The sequence below is a fragment of the Mirounga leonina genome, unplaced genomic scaffold (genome assembly GCF_011800145.1).
Source record: "Mirounga leonina isolate KUSES-001 unplaced genomic scaffold, KU_Mleo_1.0 Mir_151, whole genome shotgun sequence".
Classification (NCBI taxonomy): Eukaryota; Metazoa; Chordata; class Mammalia; order Carnivora; family Phocidae; genus Mirounga; species Mirounga leonina.
Genome location: NW_023270377.1, coordinates 61367588 through 61381043, shown reverse-complemented (window position 1 = coordinate 61381043; position 13456 = coordinate 61367588). Strand labels below are relative to the sequence as shown.

The following is a 13456-nucleotide window of genomic DNA, read 5'->3' as shown; positions in this document are numbered from 1 at the left end:
ACATTGTTATTACATTTTACATTAACAATTTCTAAAGAGATGTTGGTGTAACTATTCATTTATTCCTCTATCCCAGAACACCCATTTCTTGCTTTTCTGCTCCTAGTGTTTAACCTAAAATGAGCTTGGGAAGCCCAGAGGAAGTGAATGGATAGCACATAACCGTGTCTCTACAAATAGAGCTATTTCCTTGCTCAAAACGTGATTCACAGACTGGCAGCATTAGCGTCACGTGGGAGCGTGTAGAAATGCAGAATCTCAGGTCCCACTCCAGACATGGATGCAAAACCTGCACTTTCAAGCTCCCCAGGTGCTCCATTTATGCATGCATGGAAGTTTGAGAAGTACTGTATAGACCTATTCCCCATCCTCTCATTTTCAAATGCATCGTGATCCAAACGACACATCAAAGTTTGTTCCGTTGTGCCACCAGATGGCCAACAATTCAAAACAAATTCATTTTTCACCTGATTTCTTGGGTGTTGGATGATAACCCTTGTCTTTCACAAATCAGAATGAATGAAATTGCAGGAGTGCACCTGATCACATACAGCCAGCTAAGAAAGCAATAGATGTTAAGGGTTGGGATTTGTGCAGGAAGGAGGCCTTTAATGGATGATTTAACTTCACTATGCCTCTTCTTCCTAATCTGAAACCTGCCTCAGAATACTGAGAGAACTAAATGAAGAAATACATGTAAAAGTGATTTTATAATTAGTTAAACTTTGGGTTTACAATATTATTGTGCTTTTAACTATAATTTTTTGAGGTTCTGAAAAGTCCGATGGATTTCATTCTTTTTTTAATTTTATTTTATTTACATTCAGTTAATTAACATATGTGTTATTAATTTCAGAGGTAGAGTTCAGTAATTCATCTGTTGTATGTAACACCCAGTATCATTACATCACGTGCTCTCCTTAATGCCCATCACCCAGTTATTCCATCCCCTCACCCCCCTCCCCTCTAGCAACCCTCAGTCTGTTTCCTATGGTTATGAGAACTGTAATGTTTTTTAAATATAAAACCACACTAGCCTCTTCTGTGATCTTTTTGTGTAATTCGCCTAACTTACACTACATCCTTTATACAAAAACAGACTCCTCCTTGAATTACAAATCACAGTTGGTGCACAAAATTTCCAGAGTGAATAATCTGAAATAGGCTTATAGGCTTCAGAAAACTACTCACAAATTTGTTTCAATATCAAGGTCATGGGCTAAGGGTTAAGACAGAAACTGATGTGAACCAAACCCCTTCCTCAACAGGGACTAACAGAATGATTAATGCCATCAGTTCTCTTCAACCAGAGATCTCAGAAGTGAGCCCAGTCCCGAATCTATCACTAAAGGCACAACTCCTTGTCTTTGGTACAGCTGGATTCACCCAGAAGCACTTCTGTTACTTGAAATAGAGCTTAGCCCAACCCCTCCTCACTTACGGCAGCCAATTTCATCCGAATCATCCAGGCAGTCTCTGGTCCCATCACATCTCCAGGACGCAGAGATACAATGCCCATCTTCACAGCGGAAATGCTCACTTCCACATTCTGCAACTCAACAAGCAAAAGAAAACCGGTTGAAAAACTTACCCAAACAGATATTTAACCAAAGAAATACAAATGTTTTATAAAAATGAAAAATTATGCAATGAATTAGCCATCAAAGGAATGTGGATTATTTAAAAAATTAGGAAAACATTTTTATAATGAATATTGTATTATCCATTTCAGAGTCTGCAGGAAGAGGTCATTTCTGTACAAGGTTGACTAGAGTGTACCTTACTGTAACCAATCTAGAAAGAAATTTGACAGCATGTATCTTGCTTTTTAAGAGTGCTTCTCCTTAGTTCTTTTATTTTTAAAGATTTTATTTATTTGTCAGAGAGAGAGAGAGTGCACAAGCAGGGGGAGTGGCAGGCAGAGGGAGAAGTAGGCTCCCCGCTGAGCAAGGAGCCCGATGCAGGACTCGATCCCAGGACCCTGAGATCATGACCTGAGCCAAAGGCAGATGTTTAATCGACTGAGCCACCCAGGCATCCCTTAGTTCTTTTATTTTTAGGTATTTTTCCCCCTAAGGAACTAATCAGAGAATTAGACAAAGATTATGACAAAGATTTATGTATGGAGATTTTAATCACAACATCACAATAAATTGCAAACTTTCTCGATGTTCAATAATAAGGATAAAATTTTCTTATATCTTTATTTTGACATATTAAGAACTCATTAAGATGGTTATGTAGAACTTCTAAGTGATTTAGGTAAATTTATAATATGAGGATGTATAATTCTACCTATAACAGAGTTACATATGGAGAAAAAAAGTGTAGAAAAAGACCAGAATGTTAATGGTGGTTATCTCTGATAACATCATGAGTAATTTTCATTTGCTTGACTGTGCTTTTTCATTTTTTTCAGTTCCCTGCCCTTTATTTTTTTAAGTGCCCTCTTATTACTAAGTCATATATAGCAATTTATAGTTCTTCATTCTTAGATTCAGACCAATATTTTGGCTTTTTGTTTAACTACTCCGTAAGATACCAGATCTGTCAGCTCATCTCTGCAAACAAACAAACAAAAAAATTTTAAGCCAAAAAAACAAACAAAAAAATCTCTGCACCCAACCAGAGTGCACAAATTTGGCCCCCAAAGTTACTACATTCCCAAGTAGCAGTGATATCTCCTAGTGATACCAGAAAGAGAACATAACTTAAATACGTTTATTTCATTCAACCAATATATCCAGCAATTTTCCTAGGTCTCCCCAGGGGACTAATTTGGCAGTTGGAAATCCTCCAAGTTCCCCCAAATATTTGACCAGTGACTTCCCCATGTATTATGTGCCAAGTAGGAAATTTTTTTAAAGAGAGCAGCCAACCATCAGCCCAACTTGGAGAAGACTCAAAATTATTCTTTCACAAGCCCAACGTGGTAGAGGAGTAATCTGGGGGGTTGGAAGAATACACTTATTTTCCCCATGTATTTAAGCAATCATGCTAAATTACCTATTTCAGTTATTGGCTAATTAACCCAAAATTAGGTAAATATACAGATCGATTATCTACTCCTAAAATAAATAAACAATGTGCTATCCTGACTTGTGTAAATGCAGGCATATCAACACCATGACATAAACATAGTTAAGTGATCTATTCCTAGGGGATATAGGCTACTTTGTTCATGGAATGTTCAAATCTGATTGTCTGGTAGTGACATCCTGATTTATAATGTATGCTGCAAATGGTCAGAAACTTCCCTTGGCTAAATGGTGGTACCGAGTGGTACAGGAATACGTACACCCAAATACCTTCTATAGACTAATGCACGATGGTGGTTGGTGGTGCAGGTCTGGGGTTGGTGGTGCAGGTCTCTTATCAACTACCTTTAAAACACAACAACCTCCCTTGCAAAAATGCCCCTAAGGAATGTACAAATTCACTCTGGAATCCCAGAACTTCTCATTGGATTTTGTTCTACAAAGCAATATTTCCATGGGAGATTAGGGGCTTTGGAGGTTTAGCTATTAACACAACATATATTAAATCACTTTTATCAATTAGGTCTATTGTTAGTAATCCACATAATACATTTGTAAGTTCAGTACCTTTGTCTCCCTTAGTATCGAATAATTTCTGGTTGAAAAATTATAACAATCTACAGGTCAGTCTACTTACAAAGAGTTTCATATTGCTATAAAAAAAGAAAAGCATAAACTTAGAAACTGAGTAGAGAGAAGAAAATAAATTCTCAAAACAACTTATTGCCAGTTATAACATGTTCAATTCTTAAGCAACTTTTATTACAAGTCAAATTTTCTTTTTTATTTTTGCTAAAATATGAAGTTAAACACATCATAAAAAGAACACAAAATAGATACCCAAAAGTCATTTTTTTAATTATTTCAAAGCAAATTACATAAAACACATAAAAAATGAAACTGATAGGGGAAATTTTTCAATTAACTCTTCCTAGTTAGTGTTTTTTCACATTTGATCTCCCAAATATTCAATTATCTATAGTAATATATCAAACTCGATTTATTCAATGTATCAACAGATCCATGATAATTCATCTGTCAAATTCACCTTTTCAATATTCCCTTCCATGCCTGTTATAACTCCCAAATGACTATTGTTTGGAAATACCTCTCCAGAAAAAACAAACTGATTGCTGGGTGGCCTCCCAGCAATCAAGCAAAATGCTCCACTGGTGTCAGAAGCCTGTCATTCATTTTATTATAAAGGGAGTATGTGCTATTTAAAAGCAAACTACGAGTAAAAAGCTCTGGGTCACATCTAATAACAATTGCAGGTGCCCCTGATTTCAATTGAGCTGTATGCACTGTATTTGTTTTGTTTTGTTTTGTTTTAAATAAGTAGCCTTTACTCTCAACCCCACCAAAGGTATCTACACCTTATTGTTTAATAATTTGAAGTCCAAAAAAGCAGGGAGAGGGATTTCATACACTGGAGCTAAACAGTTTGTGGAGAAAAAAAAAAAAATCTAAACAGAGCAAAATTAAAATTTTTTTTCAACAAATGGTCTCTAAACATATCCATATCCAATCAATCCAGTTTTAACCTAGAGATAATTTTGCAAACAATAACTTTCAGAACTTAAAATACTTTCCCTCTAATAAGAGCCAAGGAAGAAAACATCATAATCCATACTGAAATAAAAATCTTTTGTTAAGGGGTGCCTGGGTGGCTCAGTTAAGTGTCCAACTCTTGATTTCAGCTCGGGTCATGATCTCAGGGTTGTGAGATCGAGCCCTGCATCAGGCTCCATGCTGGGAGTGGAGCCTGCTTAAGATTCTCTCTCTCCCTCTGGCCCTCCTCCCTCTCTCTCCCTCTGGCCCTCCTCCCTCTCTCTCCCTCTCTCTCTCTGTCTCTCTCCCCCACCACCCTAAAAAAAAAAAAAAAACTTTTGTTAAGAACCAGGCAGCCATTGACAAGAAACCATTAAGACCAAATGAACACCCTACTTCCTCCACATTAGCCCTGGCCTTTTCCAAGAATCAAAACAGATGGTGCAAAGATGAAAAATACTCATGTGGCACATAAATGGCATGCACCATTCCAAGCATTTTGCCAACTTCAAGTCATTTAACTTCCATAACAACCCTATGAGATAGATGTCTTATTATGAACATTTCACAAAGAACTTGAGACACAGAGGAGTTTAGTAACTTGCCCAAGATCAAACAGCAAACGTGCAAAGCAAAGATTTGGACCTAACAGTTCTAGTTCTGGACCTGTGCTATGACCACTGCTCAGGTTTCCCTTACACCAAAGAAACAAAAAAGAGAAAGCAAAAAGGAAAAGAAAAAAATTATTTCACAAAGCTCAAGAATGAATGTAAAAATCTGACTTTTTTCCGAAGTTGCTATCCACATTAACTGAATTCGTGAACTGGGCTCGTGTGGAATCCATACCACCCCATATGCTCATATAATTCACATAAAAATTCTTGGGCTTGGGGCGCCTGGGTGGCTCAGTTTTTAAGCATCTGCCTTCAGCTCAGGTCATGGTCCCAGCGTCCTGGGATCGAGCCCCATATCGGGCTCCCTGCTCAGCAGGAAGCCTGCTTCTCCTTCTCCCTCTGCCCCTGCTTGTGCTCCTTCTCTCGCTGTCTCTCTCTCTCTGTGTCAAATAAATAAATAAAATCTTAAAAAAAAAAAAATTCTTGGGCTTAGGAAAATTTGCTACAATCGAAAGCAACCCAGGGACATCAAAAAAAGAGGTTCAATCTCTTCAAGAAAAATTATTAGACATAGGAATAAACTTGTTTTCCAACCTTTTAAAGCCCCAAACTGGAGAAAAACAAGAGTAATCTTTTCTTCATAAAGAGCCATATCCCAAGCTTTCTGGTCTAAGTGTTGGACTAAGAATGTGTTAAGATATCAGAGAAACAGTTAATGCCTACAGGAAGGAAGAAGTCATTTGTTTTTCCAGTACAGGGAACAGTACTGAATTAAGTACACTACTTCTGTATTCTTTACAGCCTCTAGCACAGCGCTAGGCACATGTGGGATAGTCAATGCATATTCATCAGGTAATGAAAATTCCTCTTCCTAAAATTCAGCCTCTTGGTATCATTATATATATAAAACCATTACATACATAAAACCATCAAGGCAAACTATAACACTTTATTAAGACTTTGTTTGCTATCTTAAATCCACAGAAAGGAAAATGAAATCTGGAATAATTTGAAATTACTTGAAAGAGGAATGCCCAGAAGTTTAAAAAAGAAGAAGAAAAATAGTGAGTCACATTAAAAGGTTTGATTCTTTTACCCTTTTCTAGTGAGAGTTTCTTTTCTCTCTCATAAATTCTTTTCTCAAAAGAGAAAGGCAAGTCGTAGTCAATGGAACATTGTCCAAAGTTAACAGAGTAAGGTAATTTCGATGGCAAATCCTATTTTCCTGTTAGATCCTCTTAACATGTGCTGGTCCTCCCAGACACTTGGTCTACCTGAGGAGGTGCATGTGCTCTTTTTAAAGATATGTCATATTAAATTACCTAACATTTTAATAGTCCTGCCTTCACTGAGCTCAAAGAAGCAAATTTAACATGAGGCAATTCCTTAATTCATCCATAATTCTTACTTCACTTTTTCTGTACTTGATTTTTATTCCCTTGACATACTTTTGATGTTTATAAGTTGGGTGACGATTCCCTACAATTCTCACACCTTATCCACACCAACAAGGCCTGTTACCTTCAAAGACTGAGAGTCACTTGCTTATTTCCAAAACTTTACACTGCAGTCATGACAGCCAAGCGTGACAAATTGTGCGGAACCCTGCTCTGCCTAATACCAACTGGTGGATAGTCAAGGGCTCGATTGATGGAACTGAAACAAGATATACGCAGCAAACGAACCTACTATTCTCTTTCTGCGCAACATTCTAGCTGCCTGGTTTTCCTAACAGGTTGTCAAATAGGAGGCCAGAATTCTTTTTTTATTTTTCTTTAACCCAGTTTACAAACCACTGAGCTTACTGTTTTTTCCAAATTACTGTTTCAGAGCCCTGATGTCTGATTAAAGCAAACCTACATTAAGAAGACGTTTCAGGAATTTAAGGACTTTGAAGCAAAACTCACAAAGCCACTTGATGAGTGATCATGTACACACATCATTTAAGTGCAGTAAAAAAAAAAAAAAAAAAGAACCAAAAGAATATGATGTCAGATTCACTGACTCACTAATGCCACAAAAAAAATTTATACCTACTATGTGCAAAACATGGTTCTAGGTCTTGTGGAAGAAACAAAGAAAGTTAAGATACGGTCCTTTTTTAATAGAGCTTACTAATTTATTGGGAATAAAAGTTATTTATATAATATAAATTAGCCATGTATTTTAAGTGTTTTCCATAGATTACCTCACTTATCATCACAACAACTCTGTGAAATAGTATTAATAGCCCCATTTCATAGATGAGGAGACTGAGGCTTGACCAAATCTCACAACTACCTAGTAAGCAGAGGAACAGGGATTCAGACCTAGGTAGTCTGGCCCCAAAGCTTTGCCGTATGACTGTAGATGATTTGGTTCCAAATATGCAGCACAGACAGTAAAAATCAACTCATCTCAAGGAGAAAAAAACTAACACCACAAACTGGAGTAATTAGAGAAGGCTTCATGATGGAGAGTAAGACTGCACTGGGCCATTGTGGATGAGCAGGATAAGCAAGGAGGAGGGACCAAACAATTTGAGGAAAGCCCAACACAGGTGAGGTCTTCATGGGCAGGCCTCCGCAGGACAAGTGCAAGGTATCTCTTGTGAGTGGAGTACAAGGTTGGGGAGATGGAGAATAAAGTACCATAAATGTCAAGCAAAAAAGTGAGGTGATCAAATGAGTTGACTGTAGGAAAGCTTAGAGCTCACCAGTGCCAGTACCTGTGTTAAAACTAAAGGTGGCTCTGGGTAGATGTAAGCCTGGACGAGGATACAGACTTTGGTCATGAGAAGGGTTTGGGGCTCCACTTCATTCCCCAGAAACTGAGCCACAGCATGAATGAGCTCAGTGAGTGAGCTGGTCAGTGGTTCACCAAGAGGCTGCTAGCAGATGGGGCACCAGGTGGCTCAGTTGGTTAAGCCTCCAACTCTTGATTTTGGACCTGATCTCAGGGTCATCAGATCGAGCCCCGCGTCAAAAGCCCCCATCTCCCGTCACGCTCAGCGGGGAGATGGCTTGAGATTCTCTCCCTCTCCTTCTACCCCTCCTCCTGCTCATATGCTCTCTCTCTCTCTCAAATCAATAAATCTTAGAGAGAAAAAAAAGAAGCTACTAGCAAAGATGGGTCTCATCTTGCAGCCCCTCCAGCTGCCCAGGCCTGGTCCACTTGCATGACAAATGACCAGCAGGTTCTACAGGTGCGCCAAAGGTAGCCTAGTGTCCTTTCCCCACCAAGCTGAATGTTTCTGAGCATGCAACCTACAGAATTTAGAAATATTTGCTTCGTAATTTTTTAAAAGTTCCTTTTCAATGACCGAAAGCCAGCAGAATAATGCAATGCACCATCAGAGTAGCCTCTCAATCTGAGAAGTGGGAAATTGTTTCCACCTGTTCTAACTGAGCAATTCCCCATTTTCATGTAAACATGAGCTACCTGCCTTCCTCCCCTTCCCCCTAGTCTCTCGCGTTCCACTTCGTTTTCACGGAGCCTCTTCTGTCCTGACAACCAGACTATCCATCAGCACTGCAGAGCATTACAAATAAAATCACACTTCTCAGGGGTTCTGGAGAGGACACCGTTGGCATTTAGAGTGGGACAAGTATTTAACTGCCCTGGGCAAAGCAGGATGTATAGCATCTCTGGCCCCCTTATGTAAAATGCCGGTAGTGCCCTTCCCTGGGGTTACTGTGACAAGAAAGAACAGCCCCACACATGTCCAAACATCCCTTGAGAGTGGCGGTACCACTCCCAGTTGAGAACAACTTAGAACCTGTAAGCAGCTTGGAGATTCAGAGCTCAAAACATCTTAACCCACATGAAAGAGATCTTCTAAGAAAACTCCTATAATAAATTCTTTCCTTCTAAAGATAATAAAATTTCTTAAACAGCAATCCCACTCCCTCCCACCCAGCAATAAGACAGCCTGGGATTGGGCAATAGCATGCTGCAGCTCCTAGTACCAGCAACTTGAAATGAACTCCCCTGGGAGTGTGATAAAGAATCTAAGTTCCAGGGAGGCCTGCTTCACCCTGGAATGTTCCACGGTGGGCCCACAGGCTTATCCATTCAGGGGTGGGGGGAGTCCCACAGAAAAAAAATAAGCCGAAAATCTGAAAGCCTCAAGCAGTTCTTCATTAATGTAAAAGGATCGCTGTCATGAAAAACAAAAGTCATAGACCTACGTGCTTTATGGGGCAAACTTTCCCCACCGGTATAATTTTCGTAACAAAAAATAATTTCTTCAAATGTCCTCTCCCAATCCCTGCCACATGCACTTAAAATTTTTTAAATAAAATATAAACTGGCAATCACATGAGTGCCTAAAACATTCAAAAGAATCTCCAAGCTTTTACCAAGAACACTCAGCAATGAAAACTTGTTGTCAGCCAGTGCCAAAACCCAGACCCTGTGTTGGTGTTAGACTTTTCTGTACTTGCCCACATCACTCATGTAGTACTTTCTCTATCAGCTAAGTCACTGAGGTTCCTGTGGATGGACTCCTCCTCCACCTGGAAGAAAACTAAGCCCAAGACCTTCATCCCCACTCCCTCCCAAGGGACTGACTGGTTATCTACCTCTTTATTGGCCAAAGAGCAACACTTACAGGATGCTATAAAGAACACTATCCAAACAGAAGAAAATTTAAAATAGTCGTCTGCTCGGGTAAGTAAGGAACTAATGAATCAAACTATACATAAGAAAAGAGTAAAACACACTTCAGCACTTAATAATTTAACAGGTCTTGTACAAAACCTATAAATCACCCTGATTTAAGTGCTGATTTCCAACCCCAACTGCCCAAAGTATTCCTATATGGCTTCATGACTAGCAAATGTAAATTACTGGAAAATGGCTGAATGGAATCAAACACTAAAAAAGAGAATAAGCACTTGTGAGAAATAAGGGACTACACACATCTGCAGGCAGGCAGCTTTCCTGCCTAAGGCTTATAAACGGTGTGACAGACCCGCTCTCAACCCAAACACCACGTTTATAGATAGCATCATACCAGGAAACCAGGGTTTTTCTGACTTATTAGGCCCAAGTGTTGAACCATAAACCAAATTGATAGAGATGTGTCAAAGCTGCAAGCATCAATGCTAATTTCATCATTTTAACAAGCAGATGAGATCACCAGGTTATCAAATGAACAATGGCTTGTTACTGGAAATTATGACAATAGCAGCAGAGGGAGAAACTGATTCCCAGGTGGTGGATTTAGTGATTCTCCAAGTCACAGACTGAATTGGTTCTAACTGCTACATAGATCTTCTTGACTGAATCATACAAACATTTTGCTGTATTCCTTCTCCCTTATTCCATGTTATTTAGGAACACTGAGGAGGGATGTTAAGGTTAACAATCAGCATCCAGACAGTGAATTTAATGAGACCTAGCATCCTGCACCCTAATCTCAATTTGGTACAAAATGGAACTCATTATTATTTAGCTATGGCCCAAATCCAGACTGGACTAGTACATAATTGCTAAGTGGGTTTATAGGTCACAAATTTCATGCTAGGAACTAAATAACCTCTCATTCTAAATGTGTACATTTTCAGAAAGTACAGATCAGTTTATATAAAGTTTACGCTGAAGCAACCAATGCTTCCAGGTCAATAAGCAAGTGTGTTGACAACTCTGATCAGGAATGTTGATGCTTACTGTAGGGCTCATTACATTGTTATTTACACAAGCACTGACTTTTATCATAGTTCACATGTTAGGAGACCACCTGGGGTACACACAGGTATAACTCAACCTTGATGACTTAGCTATGGGCATGTCTGGTTTCTGCCAAGAAGAATTTTCTTAAACTCTTAAATACTGTGCAGCAAGAATGTGAAAATAATTCTACCAATAAGTTTAAAAGCCTGTTCTTAGGCCATAAGTACTGATAATTAATCATCTGGTAAACTGAAGACAACATTTTTAATAAAAATGTATCTTTTTTTAAAAAAAATTGGTTTTGTTGATGTTTTACACAGTATTTTTGTTTTCTGCCCTTTTAGTGACAAGTTACAGCTTAGAAAAAAATTTATAAGCGGAAGTCAAAATTCTCCCACCGTGACCTGATATATGAAAACTAAAGAACAGAAGAAGTAGATGAGATTAAGTGACCGAAAGAAGAGTGATGGCAACGTGGCAGGATTAGATTAAGATTCTACCATGAACAGAGCCCTTATTCTAAACTGTGAGTTCCTAATGGAAGGAAAAAATGCCTTTAATCCTAGTGCCCAGTACCGTACCTGCTAGTACCCAGATGATGCTCAATGAATTAACAGTATGTGACGCATTAGAATATATGGATAAAGCCAAGATGATTTCAAAAAAATGATAAAAGCTTGAAATCTTGATGATTTGTGGCCTTTGATAATGGATCCTGCTGTTTGGAGTCACTGATTCAACAATCATCTCCCATACTGACCTGGCATGAGAGACCAGAAAGACTCGAAGTTAACTCCAAATCCTTGGGAGCCTATGCATATGTTTGGGTCATTCTCTGCTTATTCAGTAAAGGATGGGACCCTGCGTTATAGAAAACATACATTTATATCCAGCACTACTCTGGAGTGGAAAAAGTACTCTGCAACCCCCCCCCCAAAAAAAGGCTATAAGAACATCTGATTCCACAAATCAAAATTTGTAATTTTTCTTATAAGATTTGCTAACACAACAGAGTCATGATTTTAGTCTCCCTACACAGAACCAAAGGTAGGGCTGACTTTGTTAACTTGGGAATCTATAAAATAGGATCTATTATATTTGCAAAGACTTTCACATTTGAATTAACTAAATTTCCTGTCTCCTCTGCTATATTGATCTTAAAGACTGAGCAAAAAGAATTTCAGGATATGCCTCACCAGCAGATTATCTGTTATACTAGCAGTCCCCTGGCCCTGGTTTGTTATGCCTGGGCTCAAGGAGCATTTATAGATCTACAAATCACTTCCAGGCTCTATAAATGTCATCACTTTGTGTTATTATGTGATTACAATGACTTGAAACAACTCAATAGCTTATTGACACAGAACCAACATTATTATATTGTCTCCAACTGATACTTGTGTGTAATAAAATTGTGTCCGGGTTTCTGACTACATATAGTGAATTTATAATCTCCTAATATTAAGAGCAGCTTAAGTAAAATTATAAGTCCATCTGCAGTGATTGTCAGAAGCAGGAAAAACAATGAGGAGTGTATTTCCTAAAATTTACCTAATCTGTATGATAAATATCATAAGTAATGACAGTAAAAAACCTACTGTCATTATAAATTTTTAACTATGCATTAAAATAAAATCTTGGAATTTTAATCCTGGAAAAAAGTAATGGTTCCAGTAATAAACTATACTAGAAAGTACATACAATAAAACCTTTACTGATATACAAATAATTAAAACCATCATTTATTGGATTTTTGTCTATATTACACTTTTTTAAAAGGCAATCACAAAAAAATAAAACCAGTATTAGGGATTTGGTCAAAAAATAACAGTTTTTAGTTGACTGTCTCAATTCTAGAAAATGGGTATCTATGGTTACAGTCCTGAGACAATGAATGAGCTGATATTCATAATAACTCCTTAGATATTGCAATAAGTAAAGAATATTTCAATTAAATTTAATAAGAAATTCAGATTTTACCAAAAAGAGCTAAAATAAGGTATTAATGGAGAAAACACTAGGTTAAGAGCCAACAGACACACATGGGCTTCAACCCTTGCAATAGTACTGACTGTCCCCACATCATTTTAAGTTCCGTGAGGGCAGGAACTATTTGTCTTACTATTGACTCTTCACTCAATAAATATTTGTTGCTTAACTGGTTTAGCTTGGTGGACTTGGATTTAAACTCTCTGATACACAGCTTCCTTACCTGCAAAATTTCTGACCTGCAAATCAGGTTCTGGTGAGGACTAAAGAGGTCCTGTAAACCACCAGCATAATGCTAGAGGTGCAGCCATCCTTCCATGAAGTCTGGTTCCCTCCTGGGTACTCCCACCCATCATCCAACTCGAACAGTCTAAGCAATAGAATACTCAGGGATCAATACTTCCACCAGATAAGAGATCTTTGTTCTGATCGAGAGAAACCTTCCAAACCCTGACACACCTTGCTTGTAGGAAGCTCAGCATTGAAAGCAAGGGTGGATGGTGGCTGCCTTGCCTCCTGCCCAAGAACAAATTATCCACTGGCCCAGTCTGGAGTCAAGGGCAAGACTGAAAATCAAGATTTATTCTAGGAAACAAAGGTCAAGGTAGA

The 13456-nt window shown here is 38.4% G+C and overlaps 1 protein-coding gene across 1 annotated transcript in view; it reads right to left on the bottom strand.

The window, feature by feature from the left end:
* The window catches only part of LRP2 (LDL receptor related protein 2), a 199627-nt gene that overhangs the window by 162384 nt on the left and 23787 nt on the right, over window positions 1–13456 (bottom strand). The window contains exon 3 of the mRNA XM_035008361.1: window positions 1442–1549. Within this exon, the coding sequence (XP_034864252.1) occupies window positions 1442–1549 (108 nt within the window). The remainder of the gene's footprint in view (window positions 1–1441; window positions 1550–13456) is intronic.